Below are 23,139 nucleotides of genomic sequence, written 5' to 3' on the forward strand. Positions count from 1 at the left end.
TCATATGTGGCATGGTGTATTGATATACCAGTGTGCTGTGTCACTGCTTGCTTGCTTGCCACTTTGTGTATAATTCTGTAAATTATTATGTAATATGTATTTCTTTTTGAGCAGGAGAAAGATCAACAAGTTGCTGCTGTACAGTCGCTGACTAAAGATGTTTTGAAAAGTTTGTTTCCCAGGGTGTTGGTGCCTTCTACCTTGGTAATTATTGCTTATTTAACACACACAAGTTGCGTTTTTGTCAAATACGATTGCAAATCAAATTGTGGTTTTATACTTAATTTCTATAGGACATTTTTGATCCTAGCATATGTAGGAACATAAGAGCAGGAATACATCCTTCGGCCTCTCTAGCCTGCTCTCCAATACTAGATCACTGCTGATTACTATCTCAATGTGCTTAACCCCAAATCCTTATGTCCTTCAAAAATCTGCTAATCTATATTCTGAATTTAAATCTTGAGAGCCTTTCAAATTACTTCCTGTACCTGCATGCTATCTTTCAGTGCCTTGTGAAGCAAGTCCCTTTCAACATCAACTTTCCAACCTCCCCATTTCTCACAGGAATTGTTTTTAAAAAAAAAATCTTTGTCTTGAAATAATATTTCTTTTAAAATACAGCTGTTGAATTCCATTAGTAATTTATAGCTTTTTTTATTCTTTGTTTTCTATTGAGGCAAATTTTAAGGCTTCACTCAAAAGTAGCCACCTCCACAAAGTTTTTATAAGGTTACTGGAAAAACAATTTAACTTTGGCATGATTTCTGACTTGTGCTTTGTAAGGCAGCAGTATAACTTCCTAATGTGAAAAACGGCTGTTTTGATGCTTACAGGAATATTCGGAATGGCTGCAGGAGTTTGAGATAGCGGCACAAAAAAGTTTATCTTCATTGCTAGCAGAGCAAACAAAGGTTAGTTTTTAAAGAAACCATCTTTTAGAAAAGATTATTGCATTATAGTAACATATACTTTTTTGATTCATTTTGGCTTTTTTCATGTTGCTTGTGTCTTTGAGCAAGTTTTCCAGGTAATAGTTGAGATAGAAATTGAAGTTGTTGGAAAATGTCAGTGGTAATAGCAAAATTTATATAGAAGAAATCAACGTACATGATGGATATATTATGTTTACTGGATGCATATTGCAAGGCAACATGGGTACTGATGCAATTCAATCATTATTTTGAACAGCATGAATTTCTAAGCATTTCTCAAACACTCTTCCTGACTGCTTCTGTGGAGCACTATCTCAGATTTTGAGTCAGCAGTACAGCGATCAAATGTGTTGAAGATCTGGCACAGAAAGAAATCTTTTGAGTACTTTCTTCTCCGATGTGGGGTAATAGAAGCTTATAGAAAATAGTCCATGCTTTTATTTTCTTTAACAAGTACTAGCTTGACAAAACCACTAAATGCTGGTCTCCTTTGTGAATGTCCATGAGTGTGTATGTATTTTTATTTAATGGGATGTAGGTGTTGCTAGCATTTATTGACCTTACATAGTTACATTTTAAGGTAGCGACGAACTGGCTCCTTGAATTACTGCATTCCATTAGTATGGATAAACCCGTATTGCTGTTAAGAAGGGAATTCTAGGACTTGGACTCACTGACAGTGAAGGAATGGTGATGTATTTCCAAATCAGGAAGGCAAATGGGATGGAGGTAATGTTCCCATATATCTGCTGCCCTGTTCTTCTAGACGGTAATGGCTGTGGATTTGAAGTCTCTAAGGAGCTTTGGTGAATTTCTGCAGTGCGTTTTGTAGATTGCGCACGCAGCTTTTATTGGGTTTCAGTGGTAGAGGGATTGAAATTTTGTGGATATTTCATTCACATTGCATGAGAAGAAATATGAATGGAAATAGATAAATTAATTGGATTTGAAGTTTATCTTGAAGCCAAAATGAGACTTTGTGTGGATTACTGCATAAAATAATTAAACATTGGTGTGATTAGTAATTAGTTGATTCCCTTGCAGCTTTCTCAGCCGAACATGTAAAACCACTAGGTATTTCAATTTTGTCTATCCAGATCATTGAGTCAAATCAGTTACACCACATGCAGTGTTCCCTCTTTTTTTTTTTTTTGGCTGGCTGCACAGGTCTCCAGGGCCCATCCACAGCAAAGACTCCCATGAGGGAGGTCAGTGCTGTTATTGGTGTGCCAACACTGATTGATTGCCACGTGTGGAATATTGGAGTAGCGGTGCTGTGCAGCCATGCATTTTAGAGGGAGCAAGAACTATTTCTCCTCTTATAGATAGTTAAGTCAGTGGTGTGAATGCAATAATTACTTGTCATTACTGAAGGTGTGTAACCATCTGGGAGACTAAGAAAGGGGAAATAGTATCTGCTTTAGAAAAAAAAATTTACAAAACAACTTGGTTCTTGTGTAGCCACTTAGCAGAGAATATTGACATTGTTGTGGTTCTGTTCACCGAGCTGGAAGTTTTTGTTGCAAACGTTTCTTCCCCTGTCTAGGTGACACCCTCAGTGCTTGGGAGCCTCCTGTGAAGTGCTTCTGTGGTGTTTCCTCCGGCATTTATAGTGGCCTGTCCCTGCCGCTTCCAGTTGTCAGTTTCAGCTGTCCGCTGTAGTGGCCGGTATATTGGTTCCAGGTCTATGTGTTTGTTGATGGAGTTTGTGGATGAGTGCCATGCTTCTAGGAATTCCCTGGCTGTTCTTTGTTTGGCTTGCCCTATAATGGTAGTGTTGTCCCAGTCAAATTCATGTTGTGCACAAAATCCCATGCAAGGACTGCACAAAACACTATATAGGACAAACAGGAAGACAGCTAACGATCCGCATCCACGAACATCAACTAGCCATGAAACGACACGACCAGCTATCCCTAGTAGCCACACACGCAGACGACAAGCAACATGAATTTGACTGGGACAACACTACCATGAAGATGTGCAGATTAGGTGAATTGACCATGCTAAATTGCCCGTGGTGTAAGGGGCAGGGGTAAAATGTAGGGGAATGGGTCTGGGTGGGTTTGCGCGTCGGTGTGGACTTGTTGGGCCGAAGGGCCTGTTCCCACGCTGTAAGTAATCTAATCTAATCTAATCTAAAGGACGTTGAACCCATCAACAAAGGCGGCATACTTAAACTACTGGACTTGTGCCTCACAACACACTTCACATTCAACAACCAGATATACGAACAAATCAACGGAACACCCATGGGCTCACCGATCTCGGGACTCATAGCAGAAGCAGTAATGCAAAGGTTAGAACAAACAGTCTTATCACAAATTCAACCCAAACTCTGGGTCAGATACGTTGATGACACCTTTGTAATCATTAAAAACACGGAAATAGAGAATACACACTGGATCATCAACTCCACACTCGCAGGAATCCGATTCACGAGAGAGGAAGAAAAGGACGTGAGGGTACAGAGAACACCAAACGGAGAATTCACCACTAAGGTACACAGGAAAGCCACACACACAGACCAAGTCCTGAACTATGAAAGCAACCACCCCAATAAACATAAACGAAGTTGCATCAAGCCACTATTCCAAAGGGCCACAACACACTGCAGCACACCAGAACTGCAAAAAGAGGAAGAGGAACACCTATACAAGGTATTCGCAAAAAACTGATATCCTCGCAATTTCATCAACAGATGCCTAAGGGAAAGACAACAGAACGAGGACATGCTGCAACCCAATGGACTAGCCACACTGCCATACATCAAGAACATCTCTGAAATGACAGCCAGACTACTGCGACCACTAGGACTTATAACAGGACACAAACCAACAGCCACTCTCAGACAACAACTCACCAAAACGAAGGACCCGATACCCAGCATGAGCCAAACCAATGTAGTGTACAAAATCCCATGCAAGGACTGCACAAAACACTATATAGGACAAACGGGAAGACAGCTAACGATCCGCATCCACGAACATCAACTAGCCCGAAACGACACGACCAGCTATCCCTAGTAGCCACACACAAGCAGCATGAATTTGACTGGGACAACACTACCATTATAGGGCAAGCCAAACAAAGAACAGCCAGGGAATTCCTAGAAGCATGGCACTCATCCACAAACTCCATCAACAAACACATAGACCTGGACCCAATATACCGGCCACTGCAGCAGACAGCTGAAACTGACAACTGGAAGCGGCAGGGACAGGCCACTATAAATGCCGGAGGAAACACCACAGAAGCGCTTCACAGGAGGCTCCCAAGCACTGAGGATGTCACCTAGCCAGGGGACGAAACGTTTGCAACAAAAATTTCCAGCTCGGCGAACAGAACCACAGCAACGAGCACCCGAGCTACAAAACTTCTCACAAACTTTGAATATTGACATTATTTTCCAGTTAATCACTTCTTTGTGAAATATGAACCTCTTGAAAAGCTTAGATGCTTTGCTTTTGATAATGCCTATGACTTTGTTATTGTACTCAGGTTTGTTGTTTTGGGGCATCAAAACCTGGAGAGAAATTGGTTGCATTTCAAAATAAACTTCCCCAGGACAAGTAAACCATTTGCCCTGGTGGGAAATCTAATAGTTGATGTGGGATTGGGAAGTTGAATGCCAATTATTGTCAAATTAGTTTTGCTTTGTTTTCATGGTTTATTGCTTATATTTGACCTTAATTAACCTTAGACAGCGTAATCCCATATTCCATCAGTAATCGTTTCCCTTCATTAGTTAACGGCTTTTTTTTAAACAAAACCGTGCTTAGTTGCAGTGTTAACTATTGAATTGCAGCCAGAAGATGAAGCTAGCGATAGCTTCTTTCTCACTTGCCACTGTCTCCTTTAGGAAATAAAGCTGTAACACTGGAGGTTCGCAATCTCGTTTCCCTGTTGCTCCTTGCTATCACCTGTGCATAATGGGTGCTGTCTCAGCCTTTCTGACTGGGTCTGTTTGTTCAGCATTCACATTTGAATGATCTTTTGTTTCATTAGCTAAATGTTTGAGAAGGCTGAAGTCATTATATTTTAACATACCTGTATTCTCTGCACTGACTTTTAAATGACATTCTCTACCAGAATGTTCATGATCTCTTTTCATGTTTTTAATTGATTGAAAGTACGTGTTGACGTGTCTTCGTCACAGTCTTGGAGAAATTTCTCCTGAGCCATCTGTATCTTTTCACTGTTACAACACTTAAAACACAGTTTTGATCAAGCCTTTACTCCCTCCCCCCCCCAACCCACATTTAATTTGTCTACCTTTGGCTCAGTGTATGTTTGTGCTCGCATGTGTAGGAAGCACTGAAAAGTGTTTGTGTATGACAGCTGTGTGTAAGTTATTGAAGTTATTGAACATAACTTCCGGTTATGTTCAAAATCTAGGTCATAGAACACAAAGAAAAGGAAGGCGAGGAGATGCATGCAATGTTGCAGTTAGAGTGTGAAAAGTACAAGACAGTACTTGCTGAAACGGTACGTTTTTTATAATTGATTTTCCGAGCAGAGTTTATTCTTACTTTTTTTGTGGAAAACAAAATCAAGTTCTTAATGATATTATCCATAGGAAGGAATTTTACAGAGGTTGCAAAGCAGTGTTGAAGAGGAGGAAGGTAAATGGAAATTGAAATTGGAAGAATCGCAGAAGGCATTGATACAGGTATTGGGCTTTTGCAATGGTGTGCTTTGTTTATTTGTTGCCGATGAGAAAACTTGGCCAGATTGTTCATAATTAGTTACGCACAGTCTCATCCAAGAGGAAGCATCAGTGCTGTACGTTCTAAAATTCAAAATCTGTTTTGGAATTTGGTTTTCTTGTGTTTCAGACCTGCTAAGTACAAGATGAAATGCTTTGGCTGCAAGTCTCATTTTAACAATGTTTCATTGTTTACTATCAAATGATTATTTGTGCAATTTTCGTTAGAATTACAGGAAAATAGAGTTGATTTTAGAAACACATTGAGTATTTGAAAAACAAAACAATGACTTACAATGCTTTTGTATATCTGTATGTGAAGTTTACTTTTCAATTATGTAATTGAAGGAACTCTGAAGAGATTGTTTAGACACTGCTATAAAAGACAGTGTGTATACAATCTATCATGCTCATTTTTATATTCCAGATGCAGTCAACAGTTTGCACATTGGAACAAGAGTTGGAAATGGTGAAGCATGAGAAAACAGAGGCTGAAAGAGTAGGTGAATCATTTTGATACAAGAAATAAAATTGGTTTTCATGTTATTTGGTATATGGAGGTATTTTTATCAGTGCTCTTGTATTGTATAAAATATTGAGGGTGGAAGATGGTCAGGGGTTTACTTGAGACAGGATCATCAAAGTTGGCAGTGAATGAGCAGTTGAGAAAATCCTCTAAAGTATCGCACTTAATGGCACATTCAGGTGACCAGGGGAAACGAGAGCTTGTGCAGTACAGTGGTAATATCCCACTCAGCAGGAGGCTGGATTGAAATCTCACCTACTCCCAGAGATCTATAATGACTTCCCTGAACAGGCTGATTTAAAAATATCTATTCCAGGGATCATGGACGAGAAGGCTCAGGTTCATGTCCCACCTGCCCTGGGTCCGCCATTGCATGTCAGGTCAGGTTAATTAAAAGTTAACTATAGAAATCCAACAGCATTTGCAGTTGTTGTTACAAAAACATTTTAGGGAAACTTATTGAAGAAATAAGGGATATAGAGATGTCAGAAATGACCTTTTTTGAGACTAATTGGGCACGGAGAGACATGTATCGGGTAGCAAAGTGGTTGCTAGAATTTGGCTAGGAGCCTTGCATTTGGAGACTGATAGGAAGCAGCAAACTGTGCAGAGGAGAAGACAAAAACAACTTGGAAATTGAAATCACTGAATTAGAAGTTGCCTATTGTTGAGGCAGAAAGTATGTTAGAGAAATTTAATAGGTGGTGTGGATGTTAATGGGAGAGAATGAAGATTTTGAAGAGTGTGGAAATAAATTAGGTGTTGCAAGAAAAGGGAACACAGTAATAAAGGAGACTAAGATGTTTGGTGATGGCCCAAGTTTGGTGTGATTACTTTGTACAAGTCTAGTCTTACGTGTATATTAATTTGGAAGTTCAACAAAGTTGGTTAAAGCCTTTACTACTTTAAGGTAGCAGCACTGATGAGCTGTTTGTGTGATGGGAGAACATAATTTCGTTGTGACTTTATCAAAAGAGGGCTTAACGTAATGGCTGACGAGTACATGGCAGTTTGGTTTGATAGGAGATGACAGCATGATGATTACCCCACCAATTTAACCATCCAAAGCCCCAGGCTAATGTTCTGTCGGCACTGGTTCAGATGTCATTGTAGCAGCTTGTTTAAATTCTATTAATTTTACAAATCTCATATTGAAACATAGTCTTAGTACTGTGTTGATGAAGCTATTGTTGTTTTTTAAAAAAAAAAATCTATATGGTTCACAAATATATCATTTCGAGAAATCTACCATCCTTGTCTGGACTCCCTACATATGAGTCCAGACTGTCAACAATGTAGTTGAGTCTTAAATGTCCTCTGAAACTCCTTGCAGGCCACTCTATTTGAAGACATCAACAAATGCTGGTCTTGCCAATGTTGCCTTTGTCTAATAAAAGAATTTTGTAAAAAATTTGATTGACTTGAGCATAGTCCCTTTTTAAAACTGACTTGAGCATTCTGTTTTTACTTCCGATTTCCAGCAGAGTATTTTGCTTTTACGACTCTTGCAACAATCCAGTGCAGAATAAGGAGTCCCTGTTAGGAGATTGTTCTTATGAAACAGAGTTAAATGTATTTGAGTTTGGATTGAGGTATATGATAAAGTGAGGACTGCAGATGCTGGAGAGTCAGAGTTCAAGTGTGGTGCTGGAAAAGCACAGCAGATTAGGCAGCATCTGAAGAGCAGGGGAGTCAATGTTTTGGTCATAAGCCCTTCAGGCATGTTTGGGGGTGGGGGGGAGGGAAAAGAGTGCTGGGAGACCTCTCCAACCCCCCCCAAATTCCTGACGAAGGGTTTATGCCTGAAATGTCGACTCCCCTGCTCCTCAGATGCTGCCTGACCTGCTGTGCTTTTCCCTAGGCCAAACTTTTAGACTTTGAGGTAAATGGTGTTTGCAGGCATGATGAGCCAAATCGCTGCCTTCTGCATTGTAACACATCTGTGATTGTGATCAATCTAAAAGACTTGGGCTGAATTTACTTTTCCAGTTTCTGTATCTTTTGTGTCTTTGAGCCGCGGGATAGACCAGGATATTGGGGGGTTAATGGGGTGGCAGAAAGGTATTATGGATGAAATGGCCTCAGTCTGTGCCATGAATCACTTTTTAAGTAGTGTCATTATCAGAATAATCCTGATTTCATTGATAATTTGACCACCTATTGGGCCAAATAAGGTCTGAGCAGTTTGATCTCAACATTTAATTCTTTTGTTATTAATTTTCTTGTTAAAAGAGAAGCCATTTTCAGTAATTAAAATAACTATTCTGCAGTGGATTGTTGCAAGAGTCATAAAAGCAAAGTACTCTGCTGGAAATCTGTTTTAAAAGCAGAATGTTGGAGAAACTCGGCCCTGGTAGCATTTTGTGGAAAGAGAAACAAAATGTTTTGAGTCTGATTCTTTAGATCTGTAGAGTCTTTTATCAAATTCAAAACATTTACTCTTTTTTGCTTTGCACAGATGCTGCCGGGTCTGAGTTTCAACAGCATTTTCTATTTTTAGTTGCTACAAATTATTTGGTATCGATCAGACCCTATTATTAAATCAAGTATACAGCTCTAAAATCTGTCTACGTTATTAATGCATGTTCATCTGAACTACTATCCTTTTACAGCTTAGAAAACAAAATAATCACCTTGCATCTGAGTTGGAAAAGGTGGAATCAGAGAGAGCAACTTGTGTAACTGAAGTCAGAGAAGTATGTCTTTTTTCTTAACAATCCTAAATGTTATGATTTTTACAAAGTTGTGGAGCATAACAGATTGCGAAGTGCAAAGCGCATGTGACCTGCTGGATTAGGATTTTTAAACAAGTTCTTTAAAAGTTGTATCAAACACAGCAATTAACTTTTTAATAATTTTGTCAGTCTAATTTTAAATCTTTATGTAACAGACCCAAGAACAGTTTAAACTGGATTTTTAAATTTAATTTCAGCTCAAAGTTCTGTTGACTGAATTACAGAAAAAGCTTGATGATTCTTGTGCTGAAGCAATAAAGCAGAATGAAGAACTAAGTTTGGTAAGAAATTCCTTGAAGTTGGTTTTTATACTGTTCCAAAAGATGCGTATTAAATTTTATGCCAGCTCATCGTACGTGGTGTCCTGTACCCATCTCCCTCATAAATCAGTGACCAATGCCTTTAAACTATTTCTAAGTACTGAAGCAAACTCGGTTCACAATTCTTGATCAGCTTTATCCCATTAAACCGCGACATCTGTTAAATCTTAAATAGAAGCAAACTCCACATCTCTAATGTTTGAGGAGTTAATCTTCTGGATATAATACAATAGATTACAATAGAACTGTACAGCACAGCACAGGCCCTTTGACCCTCTGTTATGCCGGCCTTTTATCCTACTCTAAGATCAGACTGACCTGACTTCCATGTGCCTATTCAAGAATTGCTTAAAGGTTTCGAATGTATCTGACTTTACTACCACTGCTGGTAGTGCATTCCTTGCACCCACCACTCTGTGTCAAGAACCTACCTCTGACATCTCCCATAACCTTCCTAAAATTAAAATTAGGCCCTTATGTGATAGACATTTCTGCCATGGGTAAAAGTCTCTGGCTATCCACTATCTATGCGCCTCAACATCTTGTACACCTCTATTAAGTCACCTCTTATCCTCTGCTCAGTAAGAAAAGAACTAGCTCCCTCAATCTTTCTTCAGAAGACATGCCCTCCAGTCCAGGCAGCATCCTGGTAAATCTCCTCTGCACCCTTTCTAAAGCTTCCTCTAATGAGGTGACGAGGACGGAACACAATATTCCAAGAGTGGTCTAATCGGGTCTGTTTAGAGCTGCAGCACAACTTTGCATCTCTTAAACTCAATTCACCTGCTAATGAAAGCCAACACACTATTCGCCTTCTTAATAACCCTATCAACTTGGGTGGCGACTATGAGGGACCTATGGGCATGGAGTCCAAGATCCCTCCGTTCCCCCACACTGCCAAAAATCCTGCCTTTAACCTGCCTGTAATCTGCATTCAAATTTGACCTTCCAAAGTGAATGACTTCACACTTTTCTAAGTTGAACTCTAATCTGCCATTTATTAGCCCAGTTCTGCATCTTGTAAATGTCCTATTGCAACCTACAACAGTCTTCCACGCTATCCACCACTCCACCAATCTTCGTGTCATCGGCAAACTTGCTAACACACCCTTTGACTTCCTCATAAGTCATTTATAAAAATCGCAAAGAGCAGAGATCCCATAATCTATCCGTGTGGAACACCACCAGTCACCGAGCTCCAGGCTGAATACTTTCTATCTACCACCACCCTCTGTCTTCTATGGGCCAGCCAATTCTGTATTCAGACAGACAGGTTTCCCTGATTCCCATGCCGCCTCATTTTCTGGACGAGCCTCCCATGGGGACCTTTATCAAATGCCTTGCTAAAATCCATGTGTGCCACGTCCACTGCATACTTTTCAATGTGTTTTGTCACATCCTCAAAGAGTTCAATAACGTTTGTGAGGCATGACCTTCCCCTCGCAAACTAAGTTTCTGGGACAAACAAATTCTAAGGACAATAAAAATTCAGTTTCCTGTTTTATTTGTAACTTTCCACAATTATGATAAAAATATCTGCTGCTAAATGATGCTTTCCTGTTTGCCATTGCCTGCTTTGTTGAGCTACTTGCAGCATTCTCTACAAGTAATGCACATAAACAAGGTGCAATGCAATGTTTGAGCAAAATTCAAGTTTTTGTTTTGATGTAAAAGATGAGAATTCAGAATTTTTACAGTGAACTGGAATTTGGCAATCAATTTGAGGCATGTTGGTGAAAACTAAGTGCTGGAGAAACTCAGCAAGTCTGGCAGTGTCTGTGGAGAGTGCACAGTTAATGTTTAAAGTCCAATATGACATTTTCAGAATGAGAGCTTTTTCACTACTTTTTATATTTTCGCATCACTACTATCCACAGTACTTGGCTTTTACTTAAAGAATGGTCTGGTTTGAAAGCAAAGATTTTTAGGTTACCCAGAATTTGAATTGCACAAGTTGCATTTGCTGATGACTTAAAACTTTTTTTTGTCGAATGTGGCATTAATAAATTCAATAGGCTGGTAGCATTTATTTATGTATTACATAATTGCTGGATGCAGGTTTGCTTACTGAACTGAAAGGTTCATTTCCTGACCTTTCGTCACCCTACTAGGTAATATCTTCAGTGGGCCTCCGGGCGAAGCACTGTTGATAATTCCTGCTTTCTATTTCTCTGTTTGGGTTTCTTTGGGTTAGTGGTGTCATTTCCTGGGGTGGCATCATTTCCTGTTCTCTTTCTCATGGGGTGGTAGATGGATCTAACTCGATGTTCCAACTGGAACTCTATCAACAAACGCATAGAGTTAGACCCCATCTACTAGGCCTTGAGAAAAAGAACAGGAAATGAAGCCACCCCAGGAAATGACACCACCACCAACCCAAAGAAACCCAAAAATATAAATAGAAAGCAGGAATTAATAACAGTGCTTCACCTGGAGGCACACTGAAGATGTTATTTAATAGGTGATGAAACTTCTGGAAATGAATCTTCCAGCTCAGCAAGCAAACCTACATCCAGAACCTCAACTTGAGCTATAAATCTTCTCAAAACTCGCGATTGTATAATTGCTTCTGTTGGATGTCTTCTTAAACTTGCCCTTATTGGTGGCTTAGTCTGTTCCAGGTCTTGCAAGTCCACTTGGGTTTTGATCTTGTAATTATCTTGCAAGTCCACTTGGGTTTTGATCTGTATTAGGCCAGTACAGGAGGATAACAGTTGTTTTTTTTTATCTTGGTTACTGTGGTGAACATAGACATTGTTTCCACCATTGGTTTTTAATAGTTCCTGTTTGAGGTACCTAAGTGGAATATCATGACAAGACTGGGTTTATTTCATGGTTTCCCTGAATAATAAACATTAATTGTTAACGGTCACCCAAGTCGGACCATACTACTTGGAAGTACTGAACGTTGCTGGATAGCCACAAACTTTTCTTTAGCAATGAATTAATGTCTTCAGGAGGGTTGAGGAGAAAACTTAGCAGAAAATGTAACCAAATTAAATTATTTTCTTTTTATTTACAGCTTAAAACTCAGTTAAGTGAAACATTAACAAAACTGAAGATTGAGCAGAATGAGACACAGAATGTGGTTTCCAGTCTTTATAAGGTAAGTGCTTTGTTGCATCAAGGACTTTGCAAGGTATATATAGTAAAGACCAACCTCCCTATGTTGATCAAATTCCAAGTAATTTTGTTGACCCTACCCAAATGTTTGCTCTATGACCACTGCGTCTTAACATGTAATCATATGTGCCTCAACATATCTTGAAAGCAAGCTGTGCCATTTAAATAAGAGAAAATACCAAACAGTTCAGCCTTTTAAAAGGTATGATTTGACAAATGGGGAAATCATTCTCAACTTGTTAGAACCTTGGTTCGACCAGACTTGAATTCTGGTCTCCGTATTACAGAAATCAGAGATTCTGGCGATGTTGCAAAAATGAAGGCAAGTGTCCCATATGCTTTCTCAACTACCTCAACAACCTTTCCTGCTGCTTTCGAGGATCTATGGACATGCGCTTTCTAGGTTTGTACCATTCAACGTGTGTTCCCTTGACCTATTAGTCTTCCCAAAATGCGTCATCTTGTTTCCAAGATTTCATTCCATTTGCCACTATTCAGTCCATCTGACTAGCCTGTCTATGTCATCTTGTAGTTTAAGGCTTTCCTCCTTGTTAGTAGCCATACCACAAATTTTCATGTCATCTGCGTACTTATTTATCACATCTAAGTTCAAATCTAAATCATTGATGTACACAACAAACAGCAAGGGACCCAGCACAGAAATCTGTGGTACACAGGCTTCTAGTCACAAAAACATCCTTCAACCATTATCACAAAACAACCCAAAGAATTGCAGATGCTGAAAATCAGAAATTGCTGGAAAATCTCAGCAGTTCTGGCAGTATCTTTGGAGAGAAATCAGTTAATGTCAGGAACAGTGATCCTTTCTCAACTGAAGAAGGGTCACTCGACATGGAACATGAACTGCTAATACTCATCCCTTTTGATTCTGAACAAATTAGTATATCACTGTCTCTTTCCCTGGTTTCTATACCTACATCATACTTCTCTATTGTGACTACAGGGTCCTTCTCAGGATGGAAGCCTTTGACTAGTGGTGTTCCACAAGAGTCGGTGTTGGGACTGCAACTTTTCACTTTATACATTTAATGATCTGGCTAAGTTGGCAGAAGATACCAAGGTAGTGGCAAGGCAGGTAGTATTTGGAAGGCTGCACGAAGATTTCAAGCCAAGATTAGAGTGGTGCTGGTAAAGCACAGCATGGTCAGGCAGCATCTGAGCAGAAAAATTGGCATTTTGGGCAAAAGCCCTTCATCAGAAATGCAAGAAGATTTAGACAGGTAAGGAGAGTAGAAAAGTAGGAGGCTGGAAGAACGTAGCAAGCTAGGCAGCATCAGGAAGTGGAGAACTCAACATTTCAGGTATAACTCTTTCAGGACAAAACATGAACTTCTCCACCTCCTGATGCTGCCTGGCTTACTGTGTTCTTCCAGCCTCCTGCTTGTCTACTTTTGATTCCAGCGTCTGCAAACTAGGTTGGGAGAGTGGGTAAAAAAGTGACCGTTGAAATACAGCGTGGGAAAGTGTGAGGTCATGTATTTTGGTAGGAGCAATAGAGGCATGGATTATTTTCTAAATGGGGAGAAAATTCAGAAATTGTAAGTGCAACGGGACTTGGGAGTCCTAGTTCAAGTTTCTCTTACAGGTTGACTCAGTAGTTAGGAAGGCAAATATAATGTTGGCATCTATTTTGAGAGAACTAGAATATAAAAGCAGGAATGTACTCCTGAGGCTTTAAGGCTCTGATCAGACCACATTCAGAGTATTGTGAGCAATTTTGGGCCCCAAACCTTGGGGAAAAATGTATTGGTCCTGGAGCATGTCCAGGGGAGGTTCACAAGAATGATCCCAGGAATAAAAGGCTTGACATATGAGGATTGTTTGAAGACTCTGGGTCTATACGTGATGGAGTTTGGAAGACGAGGGGAGAATCTGATTAAAACTTTCAGAGTACTGAACGGCCTGGTTAGAGTGGATTGTGGGAAGATTTTTCCATTTGCAGGAGAGACGTGGACCCGAGGGCACAGCCTTGGAGTAAAGGGCAGATCTTTTAGAAGGGAGATAAGGAGAAACTTCTTTAGCCAGAGAGTGGAATTCATTGCCAGAGAGGGCTGTGCAGGTCAGATCATTCTGTACATTTAAAACCGAGATAGATAAGTTCTTGATTGCTAAGGGGTTCAAAGATTATGGGAGAAAGCCAGAAAATGGGGTTGAACAACCTACTGGCCGTGATTGAATGGCGGAGCAGACTTGAAGTGCCGACTGGCCTAATATCTGCTCATATGTCTTATGGGTACAAAGTACTCATTTAAAACTTCAACTGTACGTCCTGACTCAACACACAGATTGCCACTGTGGTCCTCAATGGGCCCTATTCTTTCTCTGGTTGTTCTCTTGTGCCAAATATACATATAAAACACCTTTCAATTTCCTTTAAATTACCTGCCAGCACTTGTTTCCATGTCGCCTTTCTATAGTCATCCAGGTTATCCACTGTTTTGGCACTCTGTATTACCATGTTTTTTTTCTTCAACATTTGGGGTTCTGTGGACTTGTTGCAATCTTCACCTTTACAGGGACATGACCTTGCACTCACTATTAATCCTTCTAAATAATTTTAATTGCTCTGTGGATTTTCCTACAAGTCGCTGTTCCCAAGCCACTTTAGCCAGATCCTGTGCTGATCGTTAGTTTTCCCCATCAAATCAGGACCTTTTTATTTCCAGTCCATCTTTGACGTTCTTCATTATTGCCTTAAATCATCTGGTTACTGTCACTGAAATCGTAAACCATACCTGTCAATTGCCTGGCTTTGTTTCCCTAAAATTAGCTCCAGCACTGCCCTCCCTCTCTTGTAGGACCTTCTGCATACTGGCTTAAAATGCTCTTCTGGATGCATTTTAAAAATTGACCTGACTGACCTGACTGACCTGACTGACCTGACTGACCTGACTGACCTGACTGACCTGACTGACCTGACTGACTGACGAATAAGTTGAAATCCTCTATTACTACATTCGCAGACCTGTAATAGATCATGAAAGTTAACGTGTAATCTTAACTGTTGAATGTTCACATTGTTACTGCCTCTTGTCCTTTTTAAATTATTTTCAAAAATGGAAAAATATTGACTACGTTTTTTAATATTATTTATTGTTTTTGTTTCACAGGCTCAAGAATGTTTGAATGGTATTCAGGCAGAAATTGCAAGAACAGAGAGCGATGACAATGCCTTAGCTAATAGTGACATTTCAGAAGTGAAGGTGTGTTTTTGTTTTGTTTTTAGAAAAAACATTGAATGACACTTGGTTAATATCCTGGATAAATGGCGTCAAAATGATCAGAGTTTTGTTTTCAAGTCAGTACTGTTGCTAAAGCTAATAACTAAATAGTGAAGTTGGCCCTACTTAAAATTTTAAAAAAATGAAACATTAATCTTGTGAAAATGACCAATGCTGGTGATCACAGCTCGTCAGAGAGAGAGAGCAAGCTTAACATTTCAAGTCTAGATGACTCCTTAGAGCTGAAGTGTGGAGAGGCCAGTATTTTATGCTGTAGTGTGGGGATGGTGGGTGTAGGCTGCTTGTAGAGAAAAGATGTTGAAAGGTCAGATTATGTGACCAGAATGTGAGAACAGCAAAACGATAGTTGTGTCTCTTACTGGACTTGAAAGCACAGACTGTAGGATGGCTGGGGAGGGGAGAGAGGACATAAGCTGAAAGCAAGAGAAGAAATGGTTCACAATTTGAAGGCATTGAACTCAATATTAAGTCCATTGCCGAGTCTGAAGGAGAGATGTTGTTCTTCCAGTTTGTGCTGTGGTTCACTGGAGCACTGCAGCATGCTGAGGACAGACAGATGAGCATGCAAGCAGGACGCTTAAAATGACTGGCCACCGGGAAGGTCGGGGTTCCCACTCCGGTTTCTCCAATGTAGAGTAGGCCACATTGGTTGTAGTGAATATAGTATACAAGATTGGAGGAGGTGTGGGTGATTGTTTGGATATGGTTGAGGGTGCTGTCAATTAGGTGGGTGGGAAACCACGGTCATGGAAGAAGCAAGCTATGTCAGCAGTGCTGCTTTAGAAGGTGACAGCATCCAAACAGATGAGATGGAGGCAAAGAAACTGGGAGAATGAGTTGGATTGCTTGCAGGTCATGGAGGTGTGATGTGTTTCTGCCCTTGCCCCTTTCCCAACATTTTCAACAGTGTGATTGGGTTACCCTTGTCTTCACTTTTCATCCCACCAGCTTCCACGTTCAAAGGATTTTCTGCACCTTTTCAGACAACTCTAGCAGAATGCCACCACCAAGCACCCCTTTCTCCCACTTCCCCCATCTGCATTTTGCAGGGATCATTCGCTCCAGGACACCCTAGTCTATTCCGCAACCACAAACACTACCCCGCTCTCTCTGTGGCTCCTTCCCATATAACTACAGAAGGTGCAACACCTGCCCCTTCACCACCTCCCTGCTCATCATCCATGGACCTGAATAGTCTTTCCAGGTGAAGTAGCGTTTCACCTGTACCTCCGTCAATCTTGTGTATTCACTGCATCCAATGTGGCCTACTCTACATTTGCGGAACACCTCTCGTCTGTGTGCAAGCATGACCCCAACCTTAGTGGCTGGTCATTTTAATACAGCAACCTGCTCGCGTGCCAATGTCTGTCCTCTACATACTGCCGTGTTCCAGTGAATCACAGTGCAAACTGGTGACATTTTATACCTTCTGGACTTAATATTGAGTTCAATACCTTAAAATTGTGAACCATTTCTTCCCTTCCTTTTATCATGTCCTCTCTCCCATCCCAAATCATCCGAGTGTCTCTTTCCAAGTCTGGCAGGAGACACATCATTGCTACTTAATCTGAACTATCAACATGTTTCCTCTGCGAACACCCTTCATCTCTCTTTTTCCACCCCCCCAAAAAAAACTATAGCATAAACACTATCCTTTCCACACTTCACTTCAGCTCTGAAGAGTCATCTAGACTCTAAATGTTAGCTTGCTCTCTTCGTGAATGCTGTCTAACCTGTGATCTCCAGCATTTGTTTTCAGTACAGATTCCAGCATCTGTGGTAACTTGCTCCTGTAATCTTGTGAAAGTTTTGTTGACTACTTCTCACATCATACCATATTTTGTCTGTCTAATTTTTGCTTTGAACAGGCATTCCACTGTTATCTTTTATGGACATTACCTGTATTTTTTGTCAGGAATTCTTTGGCCTTGATTCTACATTGACATCAGTGCTGTTTTATTCTTTGAAAGCAATCATATTCAAGTTTAATTTTACAATCATCCAATAAACCTGATGATTTAACAATCTTGTCCAGTGACCTGTGCAGAAAATGTCTTTAACAGTGAACCTGTATAAAAGTTTTGATTATTCATTTGCTATCATTGTCCTTAGTGAATTGTTATTTGGATTTGATCTTTAGATAAGTGTAAGCAGGCATAATGGTGTTAACAATATAAGCAAGGTAAAGATGCACAGAAAATGCAATGTAAAATGTATATATTTGTGTAATAACTTAAATGGATATTTAGTCAGAGATGTACAGCACGGAAACAGACCGTTCGGTCCAACCCGTCCATGCAGACCAGATATCCTAACCCAATCTAGTCCCACCTGCCAGCACCTGGCCCATATCCCTCCAAACCCTTCCCATTCATATACCCATCCAAATGCATTTTAAACATTTTCCTGGTTAACATCAAGTATTTTTGGTGAGCAGTCCTTCTGTGCATATTATTTGGAATACGAATACTTAGAATGATGTACGACTTGAAATTTCAAGATCACATAACTAGTTCTTTTTAAGTCTTATTTTTCTTTAGAAGAAAACATTTTTGACCATAAGGTGTAGGAGCAAAACTAGGCCACTGGGCCCATTAAGTCTGCTCCACCATTCAGTCACTGGCTGATATGTTTCTCAACCGTGTTCTCCTACCTTCTACTCGTGACTCTTGATTTCAATTCAAATCCTGAACCTATCTATCTCTGTCTTAAGTACACTCATTGATGTAACCTAAAGAGTCTTCTGTGGTAATGAGTTCCTCAAATTAATCACCCTCTGGCTGAAGTAATTTCTCCTCCTCTCAGTCCTAAAGGGTCCCCCTTCACTTTGAGCCCATCCTTTTGCCTTTGGGTCCTTGATTCTTCGACTAGTGGAAATGCCCACTCTATCCATGTCCACTCTATCCAGGCATCTCCCTATTATTCCAATCTTAAAGCGATCACTAAAGTTACAAAGAGTTGCCATTTGGTTGGGAATGGTTTAACTAAATCAATGTCCATGAGGCACACAGCAAAAACATGCCTGTGTAAGCTAGCTGCTTGTCTACCACTTTTGCTGGAGATTGGTTAGATCAACTGGTTTGCTGCATAAAATCTTTGAAGAAATCTTCTGTGTGCCTTTTTATATGAACTTGAGTTTGGACAGAGAAATTGGTATGAAAATGTTTGGAATACTATTCAAAACTATTGGTGTTATGATGCAGGGTACTTGGTGATAAAAGAACACACAACATTTCTGATTATAAGTAGCAGATATTTTAAATTTAGTGGGACATTAATAATTGCTAACCTGAAGCTTAGGTACTGGGTGTCACTCTTAGCATTTGTATCGTGTCCATTTTACTTTGCTGGAATAAAGGTATTTTTACTCTTACAGAATGAGAATATCTTAGTTTTAGATTAGATTAGATTACTTAGTGTGGAAACAGGTCCTTCGGCCCAACAAGTCCACACCGACCCTCCGAAGAGCAATCCACCCAGACCCATTCCCTGACATTTCCCCCTTCACCTAACACTATGGGCAATTTAGTATGGCCAATTCACCTAACCTGCACATTTTTGGACTGTGGGAGGAAACCGGAGCACCCGGAGGAAACCCACGCAGACACTGGGAGAATGTGCAAACTCCACACAGTCAGTCGCCTGAGATGGGAATTGAACTCAGGACTTTGGTACTGTGAGGCAGCAGTGCTAACTGCTGTGCCACCGTGCCGCCCTAGTTAACCAGGGATGTTTGATTTGAAATTATAGCGAATTATACTTTAACTTTTCCTAATTATTACTTTTTCTGTGGAACAGTTAGATGTCAAGGAAACCTCTTTGGATCTTGATCAGAATATAATTCAACTTCAGCAACTACTAAAATCTCTGATTCTTCAGCTCTCAAAAGGACGGGAAAATTCTCAACATGTTACTTTACAGCTTGATCAAAAGGTACAAAAATGAATATTAAATTCTTCCTTCAAGTGGATTTGGTCTCCGTGTCCTGACTTGATGTCTACATTTCTGTACAATTGTCACTAGATTTTTAACATTGTATGGAGGGAGGTAGGTTGTCAGTTTTACAACATGGAAAGAGGCCCTTCAGGCTTTTATGTCCACTTAGTTATCAAATACCTATCTATTTTATTCCTGTTTTTTCCAGCACTTTCCCCAAGGCCTTGTATGTTGTGCTGTCTCAAGTGCTGATTTATTTTTGGGATGTTTGAACTGGAAGACATGAGGGGAGCAAAAGAAAGAGGGTTTTCCATACTTGAGAAGAAATATTAAGATTGTGACCTTAAGATTGTCTTCCAATATTGCTTGAAAGCATTCAATATGTTTAATTTCACTGTCAGTCCATATTTTATAGTTGACTGATCAGAGTGCACAGTTTTGTGCAGAGAGACCAATAATTGCATGGAAAGGGCAACCGAATGGCATACCTAGTTTGACAGGCTGTTTCATTTGAATGTATTTGGGGCAGTCTGTAAATCAGTATGTTGAAAAACTGACCAGGGCAAAGCTATTTTAGATCCAATACTGTTCTGAAAAAGTAAATAGCTACGAAAAATGGTTCTCTAGGCAAGTGCCATTATATTTCATTGTACTAGAATGTGATGCTAGTCCAAGTCAAAGATCTTCTGCTTTAAACAAAATCAGCTTAGTAGGAATGAAGGGCCAGCTAACTAAAGTTGATGGGAATGCTCTTATCTGTCAGTGCATATTTTAATCTATGGTGCATTTTTAAAGGAAGAATTCTCGGGCATGTTTTCCTTGGACTGAAAATTTCATGGGAAAACTGTTCCATCAGTGGCTGACTAGAATAGCTGAGAATAGTTTTAAATTATAGGAAGATACTTTTTAGGCAGCATTCTAATGACTAAAACTGGAGATTGTTGATTTCTAAAAGCTCACACAAAAGATGGCTAAGAAATTTGTGCGGGTGGTGGGTTCAGACAGTTGACAGTAAATGAGACAAGGAAGTGACAGTGATGTTAAACAAAGACTGTCTTCCCAGTAGAAGAGATGAAAACTGTACCAGAAATAGTACAGAACTAAGGACCCAGTGAGTGAGGAAATTAATTGTGTATATATAAAAAAAACTATTGGAGAAAGTAATTGAACTGAAAGCCAACCATATCCCTGAACTTGATGCCATGCTTCTAAAGATTTTGAGATGGTGACAGATAGTGGATACACTGGTTTTATCTCTAGTAATTCCCAAGATCCTAATGGTCCCTGTGGACTTGAAAGTAGCAAGTATCTTGCGGGTCAATTTATAGACCAACCTGACGTCAATGTTAGGGAAACATAAGTGGTAATGGACCACACATTGGGACAGATTTTGGATGTTTGTGTCAGATAGTGAATTGTGCTGGCTGAGAGCTCCTGATGCTTGTGTATGCCTAATGAGAGCTCAAACACATGCATTTGCACCCGAATGTCCCAATACGTGTCAGTATGTTTTGGGAGAGGGAGAGTAGTCTCTTTAGAATTCCCAGATGATCTGCATGATACTGGATGTTTGGGAAAAAATGGACCCTCTGAGGCAGGCTCTGTGATCTCTTATCTGAAGTGCAAAAACCTTGGATATTTTGCTAATTGACCAGGAACTTGGCTCACCTATGGGATCGAGAACTTTTTTTAAAAAAAAAAAGCTCAGTGGAGATAGGATTCTTTGATCTCTAATCTTGCAAGTGAATTCACTGGTAAAATTCCTCTGTTGACCAATCTTCTGTACTGGTAGACTGTGGTCTTGTTGGCGCAAGTCTTTCAACCCTACCTCCAATTGCACCTGTCACCAAAAACTGGTCATACATGGTTTACACATGTCAAACTCTGAGCCTGGATATGAGCAAGTCCCAATATGACAGAAGTATGCACATTCCATTTTGGGTAAACCTGTCTGGGTTTCTTTGTGACTTGATTAAAAATTTTAATTATGGTGATGGACTTCTGCACCTCTATCCCAAAATATTGGAGATAAATGTTTTGACATTTCACCTCAATGAAGTCATGGGTTGAATTTTCTGCTCTGATGTCATGTGAAAATCCCAGATTTCTTCTCTAACTTCCATGCAGCAGGGACTGCTAAGATTGTATTTTCATTTTTTTTTTAGGTGACTGGGGTGCTGAAGGAAGGAGACTCTGTTTGAAGATGGTGCTATGGTTTGCACCTTGATTTGCCAAATTAAAGCCTTATTTATGTTTCTTGCCCTTCTTAATTGAGACACTGAATAGAGCTTTACTTTTGTGTTTTTTTTTAAATGTTGGATTAAACTACTGATTCAAAAATATTGTAGGCAGCTTGAGAGTTTTTAGTTTTCTAAAATGTTGTATCTAGTCTTTACATTCCTAAATGCAAATAAATTCTTTACATTTTTTTGCTAAATGCCTATGTTGGCTACTGGCAAATATAATTTGGGCAAAACCAGGAGCTAAAAATAAATCTAGCAGCAAATTTGCTTTTGGGGTTAAATTAAGATTTCAGGGTTAGCTGCTAACTTTCAGCATTACACACTCCTCATGTTGCTAACATAGAAAATCTGAAGAATGTTGTAATAGTGAACCTAAATAAAGGGATGCTTGTTTCTCAGCCAAAAGTTCAACTGCAGTGTGGTCAGATGAAATGTTAATGTAGATAGCAGTCTGCCAGTTGATTTCTATACATGTCCCTTTTATGGGGGTCAAATGCTGTTGAATAATCAGCAATAAATGGTGAATGTTCAGTTACTGCTAATTTAACAGTGCAAACTCTTTCTGTTAAGTGGGCTTATCATACAGTCGACCTGTGGTGCATTGGAGGCATTTGTGGCTGCATACCCAAGCTGCTAGTTTTTAAAAAAATGGTTTATAGATGGGAAGAAAGAAGGTTAAACAGTTCAAATTAATGCTGCTTTGATATTTTACTGTTTTCTTTAAGATAAAATTGAAATCAAGGAGCTGCCATTTTAATAAAGTTATAAACTGTAAATAAGGCCTGTGTAAAAATGAGGGAAAAATAAAATCTCCTTTGCATCTTAATTTTCTATGACATGATCAGTTTGTTTTTTAGTGCAGTGAGGAACTTTATCAACTCTGGGTTTCAGCAATAGGATTGGGAAATAAATATACTGAGATTAGATTCCCTACAGTATGGAAACAGGCCCTTCAGCCCAACAAGTCCACACTGGCCCTCCGAAGATAAACCCACCCAGACCCATTTCTCTCTGACTAATGCATCTAACACAATGGGCAATTTAGCATGGTCAATTCACCTGACCTGCACATCTTTGGACTATGGGAGGAAACTGGAGCACCCGGAGGAAACCCACGCAGACGCTGAGAGAATGTGCAAACTCCACATCCGAGGCTGGAATTAGACCTGGGTCCCTGGCGCTGTGACACAGCAGTGCTAACCACTGAGCCACCGTGCCCCCCTCCCCGTACTGTGATATACTATCACGGTATCTCAACAGATGTTGCCGCTGTGGATTTCTTTGACTTGGTAGACTGGGATTTATGAGCAAAGTGTCCCAAATGTTAATCTGCACAGCAGTGAAAAGTTG

The 23,139-nt window shown here is 39.9% G+C and overlaps 1 protein-coding gene across 6 annotated transcripts in view; it reads left to right on the top strand.

Moving 5' to 3' along the window:
* Positions 1–22,615, top strand: part of ktn1 (kinectin 1) — a 139,819-nt gene extending 117,204 nt beyond the window's left edge. For 5 of the 6 annotated variants that reach the window (XM_043697722.2, XM_043697726.2, XM_043697727.2 and 2 more), the window contains 11 exons: positions 115–204; positions 837–914; positions 5,334–5,423; positions 5,515–5,607; positions 6,071–6,142; positions 8,782–8,865; positions 9,102–9,185; positions 12,247–12,330; positions 15,479–15,571; positions 19,409–19,543; positions 21,712–22,615. In XM_043697722.2, the coding sequence (XP_043553657.1) occupies positions 115–204; positions 837–914; positions 5,334–5,423; positions 5,515–5,607; positions 6,071–6,142; positions 8,782–8,865; positions 9,102–9,185; positions 12,247–12,330; positions 15,479–15,571; positions 19,409–19,543; positions 21,712–21,747 (939 nt within the window). In that variant the 3' untranslated portion in view covers positions 21,748–22,615. Of the gene's footprint in view, positions 1–114; positions 205–836; positions 915–5,333; positions 5,424–5,514; positions 5,608–6,070; positions 6,143–8,781; positions 8,866–9,101; positions 9,186–12,246; positions 12,331–12,634; positions 12,751–15,478; positions 15,572–19,408; positions 19,544–21,711 lie in introns of those variants that run through there. The other variant, XM_043697728.2, reaches the window with a different exon arrangement.
* Positions 22,616–23,139: the final 524 nt, after the last annotated feature.

This window comes from Chiloscyllium plagiosum, unplaced genomic scaffold (assembly GCF_037043375.1).
Source record: "Chiloscyllium plagiosum isolate Xiang-an unplaced genomic scaffold, Cpla_swu_hap1 HiC_scaffold_8, whole genome shotgun sequence".
In the NCBI taxonomy this organism is placed as follows: Eukaryota; Metazoa; Chordata; class Chondrichthyes; order Orectolobiformes; family Hemiscylliidae; genus Chiloscyllium; species Chiloscyllium plagiosum.